General features: G+C 41.5%; 1 protein-coding gene across 1 annotated transcript in view; it reads left to right on the plus strand.

Moving 5' to 3' along the window:
• ADGB (androglobin) overlaps positions 1-22,567 on the plus strand; it is a 387,180-nt gene that overhangs the window by 120,063 nt on the left and 244,550 nt on the right. The window contains exon 6 of the mRNA XM_089694277.1: positions 1,841-1,980. Coding sequence (XP_089550403.1) covers positions 1,841-1,980 — 140 coding nt within the window. The remainder of the gene's footprint in view (positions 1-1,840; positions 1,981-22,567) is intronic.

Consider the following 22,567-nt stretch of genomic DNA (forward strand, 5'->3'; position numbering starts at 1 on the left):
CCAGACCCTGAGGGGGTTGATCTGTGCACTGGAACATCTAGAGTTTATTTTCGACTAAAAGGTGGCAATTCTTGGGTCCGCAGACAACAGCTGTAATTTCTCCTGCATCAGCCTGACCACTGCATGCATAAATGTGAAGCACTATTTGTCTCAGGTGGGGAGAAAAGTACATTTGGCATCTTGGACCTGGGTGCCAGAGGACCCTGTCCTGGCACAGTACACGCCATTAGAATTTCTCAGAATTTCATTTGAGAACTGCCTTTTGAGAGAATATACTATCTCTAGTGTAACCTTTCTCAAGTCTTTTTTCTGTAAAGGTCTTAAGGAGCCCCTAGTAAAAACTAGTATATCTACAACTCACAGTATATAATACATAATCTTCATAAAAAAGGAAGAAAAAGAAAAAAGGCATGCAGACAGTAAAGTTTTAGTCTCTTCTTACTCCTACTTACATTGGGGATCACTGTAGTGCACTTTTACATTGGTGCTCAGTGGAAAAGAGCGCCCTTATATTTGTGGACAATACAGAAGCCCCCCTTTAATTTCCTGTTCTGTAGGTGAAGGTTCCCCTTACAATAGTGGTCAGTGTCAGAAGGAATACCCACTTGTATTATGGGTTAGTGAAAAGAATGCCTATTGCATTTGGGGTCAAGGAGGGAGTATACCGCTTTCTTTTGGATATCACTAGAAGAAATGTACCACTTCATTAGAGGTTAGTGGAAAAAGTGTCAATTGCATTCGGGAAGGTCAGGGGGAAAAATGTGACCCTCACAGATAGATAAAGAGATTGTTACATCAGAAGAGAGGCTCCACTGATACCGTACTGCCAAGTGTCATTGTTCTTATAACTATGTAGTCATTATCAGACAGTAGTACAATCCACCATTGCTGCTCACAAACCCCTAACAATTTCTACAAGAACCCTACCTAAGAAAGGAAGCTATACTGTAGTCCTAGAGTTTTTTTGTAAGATATCCAGTTAGAATGGGCTTGTCTGTATTCCTGTAAAAATGTTGTGACTTGATACTGATATGGTGTATGAAATATGCATTCATTTTTCAAAGTACCTTTCCCTGCTCTTTTACAATCTGGAGTTACACTTTATTCCCATATGTGATGTACAGATTCACTTTGAAGCTCTTTTTATGTATTTTTATCATCCTTAAAATATATTTTTCTACAGCGGTTGTTTCCTTAACAGTATTCAGGGCAGGATTTTGGTTAAAAGTCTGCTTTAAATAAATTGCTTATGATAAAATACATTGTCCAACTACCAAAGTACTAGAGATCTATGGTGCAAAATTACTGGAAAATAAGGAAAAGTTTCCTTATGTAATGATACAGTAGATTATCTCTTCCACCCACTTCTCTCTAGTGTTATTATTTAGTTGTTTTGCTGACATTTTGCTTCTGTGTTGGCATGCCATAATAAATTTGCAAATGCCCAATTTTAATAATATATGATGCAGATGTTTTCAAAGACAAATTAAAGCTTTGGAGCAGTTGTTTAGAATAAATGGCACGTTGCAACTTCACTTGGCAATGATATTTATATATACATATACCAGTGAAAGGAACCAAGTCGGAAGTGGATTTCAAAGGCTTCCAAATTAGTACAGATTATTAGTGGCTGTCACGCAAAGTGTGCATGCGGGGTGCTAAGCTACAATTTTGGTGACTTCTGTTCATTTAAGCCTTCAATAATTTCACCCAGCCCACAAGAGGAAAGCAGTGGGAGGGTTTTGTGTAGGAGAGTTGGATAACTTGCTCTGAATCACAGTTTCTGTTTGTGTACATGTATTTTATTACTTTACGTCTTTCTGTTGCTTAATTTCCACAGGGATGCTGGAGAAAGGTTGTAGTGGATGATACTCTTCCATTTAGTGAAGATGACAAGTTGCTTCTTCCAGCAACAATGTGTGAAGCTGAACTGTGGCCAATGTTATTGTCCAAAGCTATCGTTAAAATTGCAAGTATAGAGTATGTCCAATCTTGTGTTGTCTTTCAAACAATTTTTAGTATCCTTGTATTTTAAAGGAGTGTTGCTTAAAGAGACACTGTAACTTTTCCTATTTAGGGTAAATTGATAGTTCCTTGTGATAGCACCCCCAAAACAGTAAAGGATACTCACCAATCCGCTCTTCCTGCTGCAGGATTCCCGCTGGGTAAGCAGCTGTGTCAAATAGTGTCAGAACTGACACTTCCACCCCCACATGAGTGTTCAGCCCTGGCAATTGGCCGCTCACGCCTTAGTACTGTCACTCTCCCATTGCTCTGTTAGAGCTGCAGGGCGCAGCCTCTGACTGAGCACTGAGGTCACAACTTGGGGAGTAAACTATAGTATACTGTAAATATTAAAGTTTTTCTTTTTAAATATAACTAATGTAATTGAAGAGGATATTGTATTATACTGTATGTTATCCAAATATTTCATATTCCTAATATGTGTCTGCTGTACCATGAACTTGTGTTAAAAAGCATCCTGTCCTCTTTGTATTGCTTCCTTTGTGTGAAATCCCTGGTGATCCTACCAGTCCTCCTGCTTTCCTATTTCAATCTGACCACACTAGAAATAGAAGCACATCCATCCCAGCATTGTCAGTTTTCTGGCTGTGCTGGGATCACAGCCTACCCTTCCTCCAATGGCCAAATTTGCTGACACGCCCACCTTCCAGAGACATTCTCTGGGAAGATCAGTGTAATGCTCTTTCTCTGCCTCTTGCTAACACCCCCCCCCCCCTTTGCAGTCTCTACCCACACCTCTCCAAGCCCCTCATGCAGCAGCTGAGAACAGAGGTCATGTGATACTCCATTAAAAGAAAAAAGGTATTTGAAATAAAAGAAAAATGTATCTATTATTTATTTATTTATTTTTCCTTGTATTTTTATTTTCAACTGAATTGGTTGTTTTACAAGGTAAGGATTGACATATACTTTAAACCAGTCAGGGCTATGTTGGTTTGCATATTGTTTTCAGTTGAACAAATATTTACAGAACTCTGGATTCCCTCAATATGCTTCTGCTCCTCAACGGTCCAACTAACAGTCTGCAGGTAGTCTGGGTGCTACTAGACAGCTTGTAATGAGGCAGCCCCAGAATGTGTTTCATGGCAGGTCCATGTTTAATTATCAACACAGCAGCAAACACAAATGTTAAAGTGTACCTCTAGGCAAAGCTTTTTTTGTGTTTGTTGTGGAAGGGTTAGACCATCTGTCAAGTTTTAATTGCTGTATGTGTCCCCCTTTTCGCACAATGACCATTGACCATTGTCATGTAGAAAAAAAGTGAGGGAAAACACAAAACTTTAGTTGTCCCCAGAACAAAAGGCAATGGGAAATCTTCCGACAAGGACACCTATTTTGGGAACAACCAAAAGGGGAATGCCCCTCACTTTGGGAAATTTCTTCTCACTTTTTTGGTGAATCTGTGACAGGAAAATTCCCTAGAGGTACACTGACAACAAAAATAATGCATATCACAAACAAACAAACAAAGGATTTCCCAGCACAATTACCAGCCAGCCTGCAAAACAACCAAATTGGCCCTGTCTAACAGTTTACGTTAAAAACAGAGGGTTTTGTTTGCACACATTTGCAAATATATGTGTAAGCTGCAGTGCTCATGCCAAGGGACCTCTGTATATACTGCAGCCCTAACTGTAGTCCTGAATTTCTAGAATCTCCATAGTAGGAACACAAGAATGGATATATTAAGGGCAGGTATGCCTGGAGGGAGCTCACCCTTCCTTAAAGGCACAAGGACGCTTGTGACTCCAAGCAAGAGCACAATGGCAGTGAAGACGTCCAGTGCGTCCCTGCACCCAATTTGTCCAACTGTACAAAAAGTGGCACCCACCCCAACCTATAACTGGCATTTGCAGCAAGGAAGGGCAATGCACATAAACAAAGGATTTCCCAGCACACTTACCAGTCAGCCTGCAAAACAACCGAATTGGCCATGTCTACCCATTTACATTAACAGCAAAGGGTTTTGTTTGCATGCATTTGCAAATATATGCGTAAGTCACAGTGCCCCTGCCAAGAGACCTCTGTATATATTGTGGTCCTAACTCTATATTTCCAGAACCTCCATAGTAGGAGCACATGTAAGAATGGATAGATTAAGGGCAGGTATGCCAAACAAAGGATTTCCCAGCACACTTACCAGCCAGCCTGCAAAACAACCAAATTGGCCCTGTCTAACACTTTACGGTAAAAGCAGAGGGCTTTGTTTGCACACATTTGCAAGTATATGTGTAAGCCGCAGTGCTCACGCCAATGGACCTCTATATATACTGGAGCCCTAACTGTAGTCCTGAATTTCCAGAGCCTCCATAGTAGAAGCACATTTAAGAATGGATAGATTAAGGGCAGGTATGCCAAACAAAGGATTTCCCAGCAAACTTACCAGCCAGTCTGCAAAACAACCAAATTGGCACCCATTTACAAATATATGTGTAAGATGCAGTGCACACGTCAAGGGACCTCTGTATATACTGCGTTCCTAAGTCTAGCGTAAGGGCATTTACAGGTCCCCTTAAAGTAGAACTATAGGCAAAGGTTTTTTTCATTTTGGATAGACTAAGGGAGGGTTATAACCCTTGTCAGTTTATTTTTTGTAATCCGTATCTCATTGGGGAAATTTATCTTCACTTCCTGTCCCATAGCCAAAACAGGAAGTGAGGGAAATCCCTGCAAATTAAGAGAATTCTTGGGGACTCACAGATCACCAGAACTAGTGTCCCCATTGGAAATTTTCCCCTCTATTAGTTTTTGGGGAACAACCCAAAATTTGGGGTTTTCTTTTACTTTCAATTTCGATGATAATGCTAAACAGGACAAATAGAGAGGGCGAATCTTCTTAACAGGTACACTGACAGCAATAAAAAACGAATAGGTGTTCTAATCCATCTTAACTCTGTCCAAAATGAAAAAAAAGTTTTGCCTTTAGTTATACTTTAAAGTGCTACTAAACCCATGACCCTGCATTCACTATATCCAGTCTTCTACAGTACACAAAACATGCAAATGCAATAATTTTAGTAAATATAAACTGCTAAATACATTTTCTCATCAGCAGTATATACAGTCATGGCCAAAAATATTGGCACTCCTGCATTTCTGTCAGATAATGCACCAGTTCATCCAGAATATTTTTGCAATTGCAAATGTTTAGGCATTCTCATGTTTATTTTGTTTGTATTGGTATGACACAAAAAAAGTGGAGAAACAAAGCCAAATCTTGACACATTCCACCCAAAACTCGAAAAAATGGAGTGGACAAAATTATTGACACCCTCTAGTGCATCCCTTGGAAAAAATAACTGAATTCAGTCGCTTCCTGTAACCATCGATGAGTTCCTTGCACCTCTCTACTGAAATTTTGGACCACTATTCTTTCGCCAACTGCTCCAGGTTTCTCAGATTGGAAGGGTTGCTTTTCCCAACTGCTGTTTTGAGATCTCTCCACAAGTGCTGTGTGGGATTGAGATCTGAACTCATTGCTGGCCAGTTCAGTACTCTCCTGCACTTTGTCTTAAACCATTTCTGGGTGCTTTTTGACATGTGCTTCGGGTTATTGTCCTGCTGTAAGACCCATGACCTTTGACAGAGACCCAGCTATCTGACACTGGGCCCTACATTGCACTCCAGAATTCTGTGGTAGTCTTCAGATTTCATAATGCCATGCAGACGGTCAAGACATCAGAGTGCCAGAAGCAGCAAAGCAACCCCAAAACATCAGTGAACCTCCACAATGTTTGACTGTAGGGACTGCATTCTGTCATTTATCTTCGGCTTTCCCTAGAAAAGCATTATGACGCAAGATAATTTCAATCTTACAATCTGCTACTCTGCTTGGGGAACACCTGTGGTAAAGTTTTAAATTGCGACGCGGCACAGATTTTTCTGCAAATATGTTCATATTTTGTTTCCATTATACTCTATAGGCGTTCCCTTTCTTTCATTCACTTTTGTCATTCCATAGAAAACAATAATAATTCCACTTAATCTAATTTTTTTTTATTTATCCAAATAAGGCATTCAAAAAAATGGTACAAGAGATAAGAACTCTTAACACCAAGTATTCTACATATAACCAAAAAAAAGGAAAGGCATACAGAAAGTGTACAAAGCATACAAAATGTAAAGTCACTAGGTAAATATCAAGAGCTGTAGGCCACTAAAAAAAGGTGGTGTCAAAACGTAAGAAGGCCAGCTCAATATAAAGCAGAGACCCTAGTCAGATTATAAAGGTCCGGGGGTTGGCTATTGGCTACAGCAGATAATTGACACCACTAGGAACTGGGAAGTGAACTTCATCTCCAGTATCAATATGATCGATTGAAAATACATAGTCTCCTTAGTTGGACATCCTGTTTTCTAAGGTAGCCAGGAAAATGAGGAAATGAAAGAAAAAAGAGTGAAAACATATAGAGTTAGCGAGAAAGGAGGAAAAGATAGGAGGGGGGCAAGAGGAAGAAAGAAGAAGAGGAAAAAAAAAGGGGGAGGGGCATGACTGAAGGCAAATGGAAGGGGGAGTGGCTGAGACTATTCAGTCTCCAGAACAGGGTGCCATAAGTGTTTTGCCTTTGTCAGAATAGACAAAACTAATTCCATTAGAACCATGTTTTCGTCTATTGCTCCCACTTATATTGGGCAGTGAGTATCAAATCCTCTAAAGCAGTGGTTCTCAACCTTTCTAATGCCGCGACCCCTTAATACAGTTCCTCATGTTGTGGTGACCCCCAACCATAAAATTATTTTCGTTGCTACTTCATAACTGTAATTTTGCAGTGGGAGGACTAGTGCCACATCATTGGTGTCACTGGAAGGAGTAGTGCCCCATCACTGATGTCAGTGGGAGGAATAGTGCCCCATCGTTGGTGTCAGTGGGGGGAATAGTGCCCCATCGTTGGTGTCAGTGGGGGGAATAGTGCCCCATCGTTGGTGTCAGTGGGGGGAATAGTGCCCCATCGTTGGTGTCAGTGGGGGGAATAGTGCCCCATCGTTGGTGTCAGTGGGGGGAATAGTGCCCCATCGTTGGTGTCAGTGGGGGGAATAGTGCCCCATCGTTGGTGTCAGTGGGGGGAATAGTGCCCCATCGTTGGTGTCAGTGGGGGGAATAGTGCCCCATCGTTGGTGTCAGTGGGGGGAATAGTGCCCCATCGTTGGTGTCATTGGGGGGAATAGTGCCCCATCGTTGGTGTCAGGGGGGGGAATAGTGCCCCATCGTTGGTGTCACTGGGGGGAATAGTGCCCCATCGTTGGTGTCAGTGGGAGGAATAGAGCCCCAACGTTGGTGTCAGTGGGGGGAATAGTGCCCCATCATTGGTGTCAGTGGGAGGAATAGTGCCCCATCATTGGTGTCAGTGGGAGGAATAGTGCCCCATCATTGGTGTCAGTGGGAGGAATAGTGCCCCATCATTGATGTCAGTGTGGTGGAGGGGGAAATAGTGCCCCATCTTTGGGGTCAGGGGGGGGAATAGTGCTTCATCATTGGTGTCGGTGGGGGGAGGAATAGTGCCCCATTATTGGTGTCAGTGGGGGGAATAGTGCCCCATCATTGGTGTCAGTGGGGGGAATAGTGCCCCATCATTGGTGTCAGTGGGGGGAATAGTGCCCCATCATTGGTGTCAGTGGGAGGAATAGTGCCCCATCATTGGTGTCAGTGGGAGGAATAGTGCCCCATCATTGATGTCAGTGTGGTGGAGGGGGAAATAGTGCCCCATCTTTGGGGTCAGGGGGGGGAATAGTGCCCCATCGTTGGTGTCGGTGGGGGGAGGAATAGTGCCCCATTCTTGGTGTCAGTGGGGGGAGGAATAGTGCCCCATCATTGGTGTCAGTGGGGGGGAGGAATAGTGCCCCATCGTTGGTGTCAGTGGGGGGGAGGAATAGTGCCCCATCATTGGTGTCAGTGCGGGGGGGGGAGGAAATAGTGCCCCATCATTGGTGTCAGTGGGAGAAATAGTGCCCCATTGTTGGCTATTCCTCCCACTGACACCAATGATACTTACCTTGCTGACCCCTGCTCCAGCCTGGGCTCGCTCTCTCACTTACCTGTCAGCTGTCTTCCTTCTCTGGCCGCTCTCCTCTTCACTTACTCCGGCAGTTCCCTCGATCTTCTTAGATCTACGCGCGCTGCCGCTCGGCTCCTCCTCTCCAAGCTCCACCTCCTCACCATTGATTGGCCGCCTGTGTGCCTCTCCTGAGCTACAGTTCCGGTGGCCAATCAGCGGCGAGGAGGCGGAGTTGTTGAGGGATCCCGGAGGTGTGGCCAGGTGACAGGGCAGCGTGTCATCCCGCCCACACATCGACTGAGTCAGAGGAGCGGTGTCTCGGTTCCTAAGACCATCGAAAATATGTGTTTACCGATGGTCTTAGGCGACCCCTGGGAAATGGTCGTTCGACCCCCAAAGGGGTCGCGACCCCCAGGTTGAGAACCGCTGCTCTAAAGTATTAACATCTTCAACCTTGTTAAGCCACATCGAAATGGAAGGAGAGAGTTGGATCTTTCCATTTAGAGTAATGCAGGCTCTGGCGGCATTAAGTAGGTGGCGAAGGTCTTTATAGGGAAGTGGAAACAGTGGAGGAGAAAGAAGGCAGGATCATCTGGGACTGAGAGATCCGTGAATATTTGGGTGATTCTGCGAACTTCTCTCCAGAAATATTCCAATTTCGGGCAGGACCAGAATTAATCTCAGTTTTAATCATAGCCACTGAACTTGGGAGAGGTTTCCAGTACTGTTGCGATTTGCAGTGTGGGCAGCGTGCCATTAGAATTAATGGCACCTGCCTGCGGGTCCCGCATCCCTCTGTGTAGGTGGTGTGGCTGCAGGTAATTGTGCGGGTCCCACAGCGGTACCACCTGCACAAATTTGAACCAAGTGTTAATCTAAATTTTAAACATCACCATTGAACTTGGAGAGTATGCCTGTTAATGTTTTTTGTCATATACCTAATGGTTTAGTCTCCAAGCCACATCTTGCTTTCCATTATATTCTTTGGGCATTCCCTTCTGTCATTCACCATTGTCATTCCATAAAAAACAATAATGACCCTGCTTAATCTCAATTTTAAACATCACCACTGAATTTGGAAAGTATGTCTGCTAAGGATTTATGTGATATGTCTAATGGTTCTGACTCCAGGTCACATTTTGTAGCCCATTATACTCTATAGGCATTCACTTTTGTCATTCACATTTGTCTTTCCATAGAAAACAGCCATAATCCCAAATAATTTCAATCTTACAATTATTATTATAGGTACTTATATAGCTCCATCAATTTATGCAGTGCTTTACATATATGTATTGTACATTCACATCAGTCCCTAACCCTCAAGGGGCATACAATCTACGGTCCCTAACTCACCTACATACATACACATACTAGGGCCAATTAAAACAGAAGCCAATTCACCTACCAGCATGTCTTTGGAGTGTGGGAGGAAACCGGAGTACCTAGAGGAAACCCACACAGACAGGGAAACTCCAGGCAGGTGGTGCCATGGTTGAGATTTGAACTGGCGACCCTAGTACTGCCAGGCAGAAGTGCTAACCACTGTGCTGCTTACGATATGATACTCTACTTGGGGAACACTTTTGGGAAAGGTGAAATTGATATGTTTCTCAGATTTGCCTGCAAATGAGTTTATGTTTTGTTTTCCATTATTCTCTTTGGGCATTCCCTTCCCTTCCATTATTGTCTATGGGCATTCCACTGCCCTGTTAAAGTATATGGGTATTCCATTCTGTCTTTACTTTTAGTATGGCCCTTAACAAGAACTTTGCCTGTTGTCCATAGTAAGAGGTAACTCTTTAGTGAGTCAACAAGCAAAGTTCTGTTGACTCACTAAGAGCTACATGTATTTTAACATTGTCTACTTTAAAGAACAGAATCTCTCCAGCGGTAACTGTATGTTGTCTAATGGCATCTCTCTCAACTAAAGGAAACTTTATAAACCATTATTATAAGAGGTAACTCTTTATCATAGTAAGAAGTAACTCTTTATTGAGTCTTAAATGTCACCACTACCATTGATATAGAGTACATCCTAAAGTCGTTATAGCCTACTTATAGCCTACTGTAGCCTACAAAGGAATTATTACAGTATTGATTATCATTGCTGTTACTGTTTTGTAATGCCATTACTTATTACTGATTTTGTGGGTTACTACCCATATGGAAAAAAAATATATTTGAAATATATTTTAAAAATATTCTTCCCAAATATATTGACATATATTTGAAATGCTACAATTTTGGGCATATTATATATATATATATATATATATATATATGTAGATATATATATATGTAGATATATATATTTTTTTTATTTATTATTATTATACAGGATTTATATAGCGCCAACAGTTTGCACAGCGCTTTACAAAATGAAGGTAGACATTACAGTTACAATACAATTTGGTACAAGAGCTTACAATCTAGGAGGAAGGGCTGAGTGATACAAAAGGTAATAGCTGGATCATCTAAAGGTGAATAGATTAGGAGGCAGCCGGACAGATTGGGGTAGGGCGTTCCATAGGATGGGATGTGGGAGAAGTCCTGGAGGCGAGCATGGGAGGAGGTGACACAGGAACTAGAGAGCAGAAGGTCTTGGGAGGATCAAAGAGAGCGGTTTGGTTGATATTTTGAGACTGAGTTGGTGATGTAGCTGGGGGCAGAGTTGTGGATGGTGTTGTAAGTTGTTGTTAGTATTTCGAATTTTATTCGTTGGGCGAGTGGAAGCCAGTGGAGGGATTGGCAGAGAGGCGTAGCAGACACTGAATATATATATATTATATATATATGTAACATTTTTGGAATGCATTTACAAATATATGTAAAAATATATGTTAAAATGACTTTTTTATGTTAAACAAAATCTGAAGAATATATATAAAAAATTATATATTTTTTATATATATTCCTCAAATTTATTAGAACTTATTAAAAAGTCATTTCAACATACAGTATATATATATATATATATATATATATATATACCGTATTTTCCGGTGTATGAGACGACTAGGCGTATAAGATGACCCCCTACTTTTCCTGTTAAAATATAGGGTTTGGGCTATACTCGCCATATAAGACTACCCCTCTTCCAACGCACACCAAATAAAAATTAAAAAACATCAGATTTGATTTCAATATGGTATGGTATTCCAATGATGGGGCACGATTCCTCTCTCTGACACCAATGATGGGGCACTATTCCTCGCTCTGACACCAATGATGGGGCACGATTCCTCGCTCTGACACCAATGATGGGACACTATTCCTCCCACTGACACCAATGATGGGGCACTATTCCTCCCACTGACACCAATGATGGGGCACTATTCCTCCCACTGACACCAATGATGGGGCACTATTCCTCCCACTGACACCAATGATGAGGCACTATTCCTCCCATTGACACCAATGATGTTGCCCCATCATTAGTGTCAGTGTGTGAGGAATAGTGTCCCATCATTAGTGTCAGTGGAAGGAATAGTGCCCCATCATTGGTGTTAGAGCGAGGAATCATGCACCATCATTGGTGTCAGAACGAAGAATCGTGCCCCATCATTGGTGTCAGTGGGAGTAATAGCATCCCATCATTGGTGTCCTTGGGAGGAATAGCGCCCTATCATTGGTGTCAGTGGGAGGAATCGTGCCCCATCATTGGTGTCAGAGCAACGAATCGTGCCCCATCATTGGTGTCAGTGGGAGGAATAGCGCCCCATCATTGGTGTCAGTGGGAGGAATTGCGCCCCATCATTGGTGTCAGTGGGAGGAATAGCGCCCCATCATTGGTGTCAGTGGAGGAATAGCGCCCCATCATTGGTGTCAGTGGGAGGAATAGTGCCCCATCATTGGTGTCAGAGCGAGGAATAGTGCCCCATCATTGGTGTCAGTGGGGGGAGGAATAGTGCCCCATCGTTGGTGTCAGTGGGAGGAATAGTGCCCCATCGTTGGTGTCAGTGGGAGGAATAGTGCCCCATCGTTGGTGTCAGTGGGAGGAACAGTGCCCCATCGTTGGTGTCAGTGGGAGGAATAGTGCGCCATCGTTGGTGTCAGTGGGAGGAATAATGCCCCATCATTAGTATCAGTGACACCAATGATGGGGCACTATTCCTCCCACTGACACCAATGACACTTGCTGACCCCTGTTCCAGTATGGTGCTGCTGCAGCCAGCATATGTGGTTGCAGCAGCACCTCTGCACTGCACACTTACCGGCTGCTCCCTCACTCGATTTTCGCGGGTCCGCTCGGCTCCGCCTCCTCGCCCGTGATTGGCCACCTGTGTGCCTTTCCTGAGCTACAGTTCTGGCGGCCAATCACCGGTGAGGAGGCGGAGCCGAGCGGCAGGAGTGAGGGAGTGGCCAGAGTGACTGAAGGAGCAGCGCTTCCTGGACTGGATCGTCGTGGGAGCCAGGTAAGATACAGCAGCCCTCTGCCCACCCCTGTACTTAGTGTCCCTTCCGTCGTAAGGGGGGGGCGGCGGTGGCACCGCGCCACCCCCCTAAAAAGTGCCGCCCTGACGTATACCGGCGTATAAGACGACCCCCGACTTTTGAGAAGATTTTCAAGGGTCAAAAAGTCGCCTTATACGCCGGAAAATATGGTATATATATATATTGAAAATGACCAAAATTGTAGCATTTCAAATATATGTCAATATATCTGGGAAGAATATTTTTAAAATATATTTAAAATATATTTTTCTTCCGTGTGGGCAGGTTTACTCTAAGTTAGCTGCATAGAACTTTATTCTATGCTGCTAAAGCCAAGTGAGCTGTGTTTGACCTAATCTTTATTTACTCATTTATGTGCATAATGCTATTTACTGCAGCCTGTGAAAATCTGTTTGGTTAATTTTCTACTAACCTGTCTGGTGTTTGCTTTTTGATACTGAACCTTAGTTATGTGCAGGGTATCTATATTTGTGCTCCCATTAGCACTGCAGTATATGTTTGCTTAACCTGGTGTGTCAGAGGGACTGAGGTTGTTCTCAGAGTTGAGGAAGAACAGAGAATCCAGTCTACCAAGCTGCTCCTGCAGGGGTAGCATTGCATATGGTATTCTTGTTTTAGATCGTATTTGGTAATTGAAGAATATTTGTTTTTTTTACCTTTTTATTCAGTAAATTGCAAATATTTGTGTGCCCCTGGTTCAAGATGAAACCCTAAGCACAGTGGATCTTCACTAGCTGTAGTTGGCTGTGATAACACAGAGAACACCAACTAAAGCAAGTCTGCTAGCAATAATATCTAGCCATATGTACATTGCGAAACCATTGTAAATTTGTAATTCATTCACCTTTCCACCCTTTTCAAATCTGAGTGAAAGAAAAGAACAAGATTATCTAAAAATAATAATAATGGTTTAGTTGAGAGATGCTTTTAGACAACATGCAGTTACCGCTGGAGAGAGAGGTTACCTTTTTTTATGGATTCTGTATTTAAAGTAGACAATGTTAAAGTATGTGTAGCTTTTTATGACACCGTCATTCTGAAAACAACTAGACAGTTAAATTATAAACTCACCATGTCGTAATCTTCATATTACAGAACTGTTAAATGTAGTGCGGTGCCCTGAACAACTAAACACGATAGGTAATGTGAAGTCACCTTCTATGACAGCTAGGGCTTCCTGCCATTGGCTTATTTTTTCAACTATACCAGAAAGGGGGCAATCAATGTATAATACTGCCTATGTCATCAATAAGCCTATGGAATAAACATACACCATTTCTGTATACAAAGGCTAGTAGAGTTTATGATCGATGGGTGTAGCGTGGAGAAAAAGTAAAAGGCAACTGGGGAAAGGAGGAGGGGGAGAAGAAGAGGATGATGAGTTAAAGTGTCTGTAAACCTCAGACATGAAACCTGAAAAAAGCACATATTTCTATAATGTTTACTTGCCTCGCTCCAAAGTGTCATTTCTGTCTGCTGCTTCCTTTATCTGCTATCTGCATGAGTCACTTCTGACAAGTTTTCCTGACACCAAGAGAAAAAAGGTGAGGGGAGGGACCTCCTGCTGAATGACATCCCCAGCTCTGTTCTTGTCTGCTGTGTGAAGAGGGTGTGTTCCTTCCCTCCCCTTATACAGTGTGTAACTGCTGCTCCCCACCCGCTGCTTTGTAGGTCTGTGAAAAATCATTTTAATCTCTGAGCTTTACAAGCATGTACAGGACAAATGGCTGCAAATAAACAGATACAACTTATGTAGGAAGGTTTGTTTAACCGTTTCCCGGCTGGCCTATAGCGGAAGTACTGCTACAGGGCAGCAGGGCTGCTCAAAATCATGTATATAAACGTGATTTTGCATTCCCAAGTAGGGGGCGCGCACGCCTACCTTCCTGCGCTGCCATTGGCGGCTACAGGTGTCGATCACCAGGTCCTGGACGGAGATTCCCCGCTGGCACCCGGCGATCGACGAGTATTGCTGCCAGTGGACAGACCTGTGTGTAAACAACACAGGTCTCTTTCCTGCCAGCAGTAAAGCTCCATGCACACGGGGCATTTTAATAACGCTAGTAACGTTAGCTGTGTAAAGTTATGTTAAAAACAGTTTTTCAGTGTTTTTTGTGTTTTTGCGTTTAGCAGCGTTTTGCCATTTTTTTTGCGTTTGTGTTTTTTAGCATTTTTTTTACCAAAAAATATTTTTTTTTTGTGTCAAAAAAAGTCCATAAACTCCGGTTAGCTGCGTTGTACCACATTTTACCTCATTGGAGCATTTTTACAGCTAAAAACTCTAGAAACCCACTTGCAGTCAAAAAACGTCCCAGCCAAAAAATGTCGATTACAGTCTATGTGTGCATGAACACATAGGATAACATGCTCGGGGGTTTATTGGTTGTAGAAAGAAACACCAAAATCCAAAAACAGTACCTGTAAAAACATCCAATGTGCATGAGGACTAACATATTGCTGTGTATTTCTCTGCATAGCAGCGAAATACACAGCAGTATTTTTCCCTAGTTAAACACACAGTTAACCCTTTGATTGCCCCAGATGTTAACCCCTTTCTGCCCTGTGTCATTAGTACAGTGTCAGTGCTTTTTATTAGCACTGATCACTGTATTAGTGTCATTGGGATGTCAGTGGCAGTTAGTCAGTTCCCCCCAGTATCAGAATGCCCGCCGCAGTCCAGCAGTCCCACTATAAGTCGCTGATTGCTGCCATTACTAGTATAAAACATTTTTCCTATTAAATTCCACTATTTATCCCGCCATTTGTAGATAATAATAGAATATAATTTTCATGTAAACCAAATAATTTACATGTATTGGGATTTATTTTAGCAAAAACCTTAGCAGAATACATTTTAGCCTAAATTTATGACGAAATTAGATTTTTCTTATTTTTTTACTGGATATGTTTTATAGCAAAAAGTCAAAAACATTGTTTTTTTTTTTCAAACTTGTCGGTCTTTTTTTGGTTATAGCACAAAAAATAAAAATTGTACAGGTGATCAAATACCACAGAACGAAAGCTCTATTTGTGAGGAAGAAAGGACAGAAATTTACGTACAGCGCTGCATGACCGTGAAATTGTCAGTTAAAATAATGCAGCACCATATCGCAAAAAATGGGCTGGTCAGGAAGAGGGGTAAATCCTCTGGAGGGCAAGTGGTTAACCTCTGTGTATCCCCTGAGGTCAGCCATTGGGTATAGGTAGGGGTTTACAACCACTTTAAGCTTTGACATAGAGGGAATGAAGGAAAGGAATGAGGAGAGCTATGGGATATAGGTTGGGGAGGCAGGGGGAAAGGACAGTCAGGATTAGGAAAATGTGAATACTTTAAAAAAAGAAATGTGACTTTGACCTTTTTATTATTATTTGAATTGAAATGTTCTTCTTTGCCACTGTGTTTTTTTCCTCGTAAATATTGGAGATATAAAAATTTAAAAAAAATCTCACATATTTTGCTTTTAGAACAATGGTCCAGATTGGCTCTGTTTAGCCCGTAAGACTTTCAGAGTACAAGAAAAAGGGGTTATTCAAATATGTTATTTAAAAGAGAAGTATGGGAATATTTTTTTTCCCCAAATTATACTCACCTACTGTAGGTGGATGCAGCATTGGTCCGATGCTGCATCTGTCCCCCGCTGGCTCTCAGGTTCCATGCACATGGGGCTTTTTAATAACGCTGGTAACGTTAGCTGTGTAAAGTCATCTTAAAAACTTGAGATTTTTTAGCTTTTTTTTAGCATTTTTGCATTAGCGATTAGTAGCTTTTTCCCACGTTTGCATTTTTTAGTGTTTTTTTTTACCAAAAAAAAATTATAAAAAAGTCCCAAAACACCGGTTTGCAGCGTTTTACCGCATTTTTCAGCCTTAGAGCTTTTTTTACAGCTAAAAACCTCCTCTAGAAACTCACTAGTCCTGGGTTTTTTTTCCAGCCAAAAAACGTCCCAGCCAAAAAATGTTGATTACAGTTTGTGTGCATGGACACATAGGATAACATGCTGGGGGGTTTACTGGCTGTAGAAAAAAACATCAAAAGCCAAAAACAGCAGCTGTAAAAATGTCCAGTGTGCATGAGAACTCAGCGATCACATGACTGCTGATCACTAAGATCTCACAGCCGCTCTGAGCAGAGAGCGGTGACTGTCAGTCACTGCTGTCTGCTCTGCCGACCCTCCCACACACTCACGGGAGCACTGGGCTGTTGAGGGGGAGGAAGCGGTTGGCTCAGGCTCTTAGTAGCTTGCTGAAAGGCTGAGCCAGGTGCCGCTCCAGACTCTGGGGTCGATCCCGACTTTAAAGTCGGGATCTTTCCCCGGCCTGGATCGGCCAAGTGACATCAGCCGACAGCGGGATTTAGCCCGCTGTCAGCTGAAAACGGGTCATAGGAGTGCAGAATGAACTACACTCCTGTGATCTACTGGAGAAGTACAGGCAAAAGAGCTTTGGTTGTACTTTTTTTAACTTTCCATATCAAAAAGAATAGAGAAACTATTCATTTTTAAGGTCGCAGCATAAAGTCAGAGGTTTGCTCTGATTAATATTCATTTTGGAGAGAGCACAGTGTGGGAAGAAAGGCTACGTTCACATGGGCAGAGGTCCTAGCCAATAAGTAGGTATTTGTGTTACAGCAATGTTGCCCACACCTGTTTGCCGTACTGCTGAATGGGATAGTTCAGACTAGCACATTCACATTGTCTTGGAGCTTGCTAGTTTTAACATGGCTTTCCAAATTCAGCAGGTATTACACGTGCCAAATGCATATATTATAGTCAACGGGCCTGCAGCTGCATGCCAAACACTACTATGGAGGTTGAAGCAAAGTATTTTCTTGTATTCTCCTTTTTAAAGAAAAACAGGCATTCGAAGATGCCAGTTTTGCCTCCTGTCTACCTGTAAACTGGCCCTAAACTGCAATCTGGAAAGTGATCCACCACAGATTGCTTTTCAAAGCCTGCTGCACATGTGGAAGAAACAAGAGATAAAATAAAAATAAAAGGAAGCCGTGCAATCAGGCTGGTGACAATATTTTTACATGTGTCAATGGTTAATAGTCATATGATCCAGTTGTCTAGGAATCAAGGATCAGATACAGAAGTAAACATATCTATATATAAACTGATTATCTGTAGAGACTTTTGAAAGATCACCTACAGGAAATATAGGGTACAAAAGTCAACATTTCATGCAATTTTAAGGCTTGAGATGTTGGATATCAATTTACTTAGAGCAACCTCATCTTTTTTTTGTAGTTTACTAAAAAATTGGTCATATAATGCATTTGTATGCCCTATAATTAACTTCAGTGTATGATTTTTTTACTGAAATTTTGCACTCGATAAACCATTGTTCTAAAATAACATGACATCTAAAATTGGACTTTATGGCCTTTGAACTATTGTATGGCCAGCAAGCAACCGATAAGGGGCTTTTCTTTGGCCAACCAACCCATTCATTTGTATTCTTAGTATTGGGGGTTTTTTTGTCTTTAATTTAATGTTGTGCTTGATTTGAGGTGAGAGGTAAATTTTAGCTGCTGTCCCACTAATTTTTTGGGGGGTGGGGTCATTTTTTTGCAACTAGGTTTCTCTTTAAAGAAGTAGACTTTTGTTTCGGAGGTATTATTTTGGATTTTCATTTGTTTGGGGAGTATTTTGTTTTTAGTGCATGTTGATAGGACATTTTTTGGACACACTTTTTTGTTCTGCAAGGCTTCCCTTTGGGGAACTTTTGTTTCTGGGTGGTTTTTATGGGTTTTCCTTTCCTTTGAGGGATTCTTGATTTTTTTTTACATTAACTCAAATTAAATCAGTCACACTCACCGCTCCCCCCCCCCCCAAACTCAACATTAAGATAAAAGTTGGATATATATTGAATATGCCTGTTATCTTATTAAATGATTAACACATCTACTGACTAGTAGAATAAAAAGAAGGTGCTACTGATTAAGGCCCCGTGATGTTTGCGCAGTTGTTTATCAAAACAATATTTTTGGTAAAAATACACTAAAATCATTATTAGCAGATGAAAACACAGCAAATGTTACATAATTCCTGAAAAATGCCAACTAAATATAAAAGCTTAACCTGTAATTGAGTTAATAAATAACAAATATTTTTACATTTTAAATTGCGCCTTTTTGTGAATTGGTGAAAATCAAAAAAGCAAAATATTACTGGTTTTGAAGGACCTGTGATATTTGCGCACATTGTTTTATCAAAACAATATTGTCACTAAAAATACATTAAAATCATTATTAGCAGATACAAACATAACAATTTGTACAAAATTCAAGCTAAATTCTCACTAAGGCCCATTCACATGGGCTTTACTAAAGCATATGCCCATGGAGAGCCATGTTTACCCGCATGGGGATGCACAGATGTTCTGTGCATCCCCTTGCAGCCAGTCCCATTCAGTTGGGAGGCAACAGCTGCAAAGACCGATCTGACATCTGTGCAATCTGTGCAGGTGTAGGTGTATGGCCCCAAATGCAGACAGTGTGAGTTCAGGGACATGCACCCACATTGATGTCAAATTGGGAGCGGTGGTTGTGTCCATGCAGCTGCTGTCTCTCAATTGACATTAATGGGACAGCCTGCATGGGGATGCACAGTACACCTGTGCATTGCTATGTAGCTAAACACAGCCTCACTGTAGTATGACCCATATGAACGAAGTCTTAGGCGTTGTTTACACTTGCGGTTCGGGGGCAGCAAAAAATGTGCGGTTAAGCTGCATTTCTGCCGCTTGCCTACCACCGACTTGTAGTGATGTCGCCTTCCGAATGCTACACATTCAAGTCAGTAGGGAAGCACTGAAAAGGCCCCGCAACTGTGTGCAATGCACGCAGTTTCAGCACATTTGTCTGCAAAAATGGGGTTAAAACAGGTGGTCAGGGGGCATTGAATCGCTTCCTCACCGCCTGTTAGTAGCCTCTGGAGCATGATCCAAACCCGGATCGGGCTTCAGTGGCAAGGGAGATTTAGATACATGTCTAAATCTACACTTATTAGGTTTTTATTTTTACTATTTTTTACAATTTTATTTTTTATATATTATTACTTTTTTTGGGGGGGGGGGTGCGCTCTATGGAGAGACATTAGGGATCTGAACATACCCCTATTGTATCTTTTTTGAGACTGAAAATAGTCCCTTTCTCTGCAACATGAGCTGCTTTGTAGTGAATGAGATAGGAGTCTTTATAGAGACTCCTGTTCATTCACAAACTGACATATAGTAAACTCAGTTTACTATGTGTAAGTGATGAATGAACAGAGTGAACGCTACCAATCACTTTGTTTAATCAGGAAAGCAAAGGGGCTTGTAAACAATTGCTCACCAGGCCCCCACTCTCCATCCTGATCGTGATCTGTCACTGACAGATCTCCTGAGTTCCAGGCAGCAGCTGCAGCTGGCGGGACGGGTGGGGAGAAAGATGGATAGCTGAGCTGCCTGCGGGAGGGGGGGGGGGGCAGTGAATCTTTCCAGAATTAGTAGAACAAATATATCTTTCCAAATATTACTACACAGGTCACACTAACTTAAAACCCTCCTACTATACAATCTGATATTTTCAAAAATATATTAAATAATGCTTTTCATGTGATTTATCAATTCATTGTTATTTATCCATACTGTCACTCTGTTCACATTGGGTGGTTTTTGTTTTTTGAGTGATTAATTTTTAGCAATTTTTTATCACTTGTTTATCATCATTGTTGTATTTACATTTTCTACATTTGGAATACGATCAGTTTTCATGGTGCTTTATTTATTTTTGTATCATCCTATTTATTCACCATTTTATGGTTTACTCAATTTATCACTAGGTATTTACATTTTATTTGCACCTATTTCACCTTGATTCATTATTATTTAGTGGTCTATGTGACTGGGTAGCGCAGCATAATTTTTTCAATTCCTTTGTTTGATACTATTGGTATGGTAGACAGGTGTTAGCAACCGCACGGTTTTGTTTGGTTTAGCATTGGCGGCGCAGGAGGAATTTATTGTTTAGATCTGATTAGCGGCTGCTGTTTTGTTTAGCAGAGTCTGCTGAACATTTCTGCTATAAGTTCATGATCACTGAGGTATGAATGTAGGTATATACGGTGTAAGGATCTGGCCTGCTGCAAGCTGTGCTGTAGGTCCGTACTCAGTATGGACCTGGCAGGAAAGGGTTAGTAATACAATAACAATACAATAATAAGTAGTAAAGCAAAGCTAAGGATGAGCTAAGCTAAGGATGAAAACCTCAGAACATGCAGCCACTGTTGTGCATATAGTATTCCTGCTCTTTCTCCCACAGTCTCACAGCTCTCTGCTATTCAGTTGTGATGATATGTTCAATTATGTACATAAGGGGGTGAATGCGCATGATGAGCAAAATTAGGTTACTGTTCGATAATTGGATATTTTTTTTGTCTCTCCTCTCTCCCTCCTCATTGGCTCAGGCACAGCAGCAGGAACCATTGGCTCCTGCTGCTATCAGTCACAGCCAGTGATGAGGGGACTGGGGACAGGGTCAAGTCCCGCAGTGTGTCTCCATAGGTGCAGACAGTAAGCCTCGGAAGTGAGCTTGCTATGGGGACACTCGGTGGGAAGGGGAGCCAGGAGTGCCAGCAGGGGACCCGAGAAGAGGAGGATCGGGGCTGCTCTGTGCAAAATGTTTGTTATTTTAAAGAAAAAAAATATGTTTAGAATCACTACAGTTTAGTTTCTGCATTGGAAAAGCAACATTTTACAATCTATAAGCTTCAAACTGTTACTCTATACTTATGTAATTAAATTCCATGTATAATAATTTGGAGGAGAGGTCTTTCCTTGGTAAAAATTTTGTCATGACTATGTTCTGTGAAACTTCTTTCAAAAGGCCTTTTATAAACAGTAACTATGGGTAATGCAATCACTGCACAATGATGTTGTTACACTGTCATAAAAAATTAAACCTGGGGAACTTGGTTTAGTAATTCAAGGAAAAGATGAAAAAAATCAAGACTGAACCTTACTGTATAATTTTATTGAATTTGTTCTAGCTGCACCTGCTATTTCATTATAAAAGTACAGTGCTTCCTTATTTCCTGAACATTAAAATGGCTGCGTATGCCGTATTCCTGCAAGTTTCCACATGCTAACTTTTCTATTAATTAAACCGGGTTCACTAAAATATTACTACTGTCATATCGTAAGCAAAATTATTAATGGAAAACTTAATGGCTGAAGAATATCAATTATTCTTATGATATTGTGTAAACTTATACTGGTGAGGAAAGTTCAAAATAGAAAGTCCTTCCAGTTCTTGTGCAAAAACGTCAAGATGGATTTAATAATAAAATAGCATAAAGTCATAAGAAAAATATTAAAATACAGAATATAAAATAATGTAAAAAATATCAAGAGATATTACAGTATAATTATTATATTCTTTACTTAAATATACTTCATAATCTCTTACACTTCAAAGTCTGAAACAGGATGGGGCTGAGTAGAATATCTAATGAGTTCCATATGCCAGGTCACTCAACACTTGTAACTAGACAAAACAACCCATTATATACACTCACCGGCTACTTTATTAGGTACACCTTGTTTGTGCCAAGAAAATATCCCTCACACCATTGTCGCAACTGAACCAGCCAAGCATTTTTGTCCACACAACTGCCACTCACTGGATATTTTCTCTTTTTCAGACCATTCTTTGTAAACCATAAAGTTGGTTGTGCGTGAAAATCCCAGTCGATCAGCAGTTTTTGAAATACACAGACCAGCCTGTCTGGCACCAACAACTATTCCATGATTTATAGTGGGACTGCGGCAGACATTCTGACACTGGGAGGAACTGACTTGGTGTTAATGACATCCCTAGTGACCCCAATACAGTGATCAGTGCTAAAAAAAAAGCACTGATACTGTACTAATGGCACTGAGCAGGAAGGGGTTAACTGTGATCAAAGGGTTAACTGTGTGCTGGGAGCATTTTACTAGGGGGCCGTGTCAGTGCGCTTCACTGTAATCACACTGCTTTGGATGGCTGTGCTGTGTAAATAAAACAGTTCTCCTCCCCGTTGAAGATCCTTGGAAATCACCGGACG

This window comes from Staurois parvus, unplaced genomic scaffold (assembly GCF_062004578.1).
Source record: "Staurois parvus isolate SC_StPar_1 unplaced genomic scaffold, SC_StPar_1.0 ptg000657l, whole genome shotgun sequence".
In the NCBI taxonomy this organism is placed as follows: Eukaryota; Metazoa; Chordata; class Amphibia; order Anura; family Ranidae; genus Staurois; species Staurois parvus.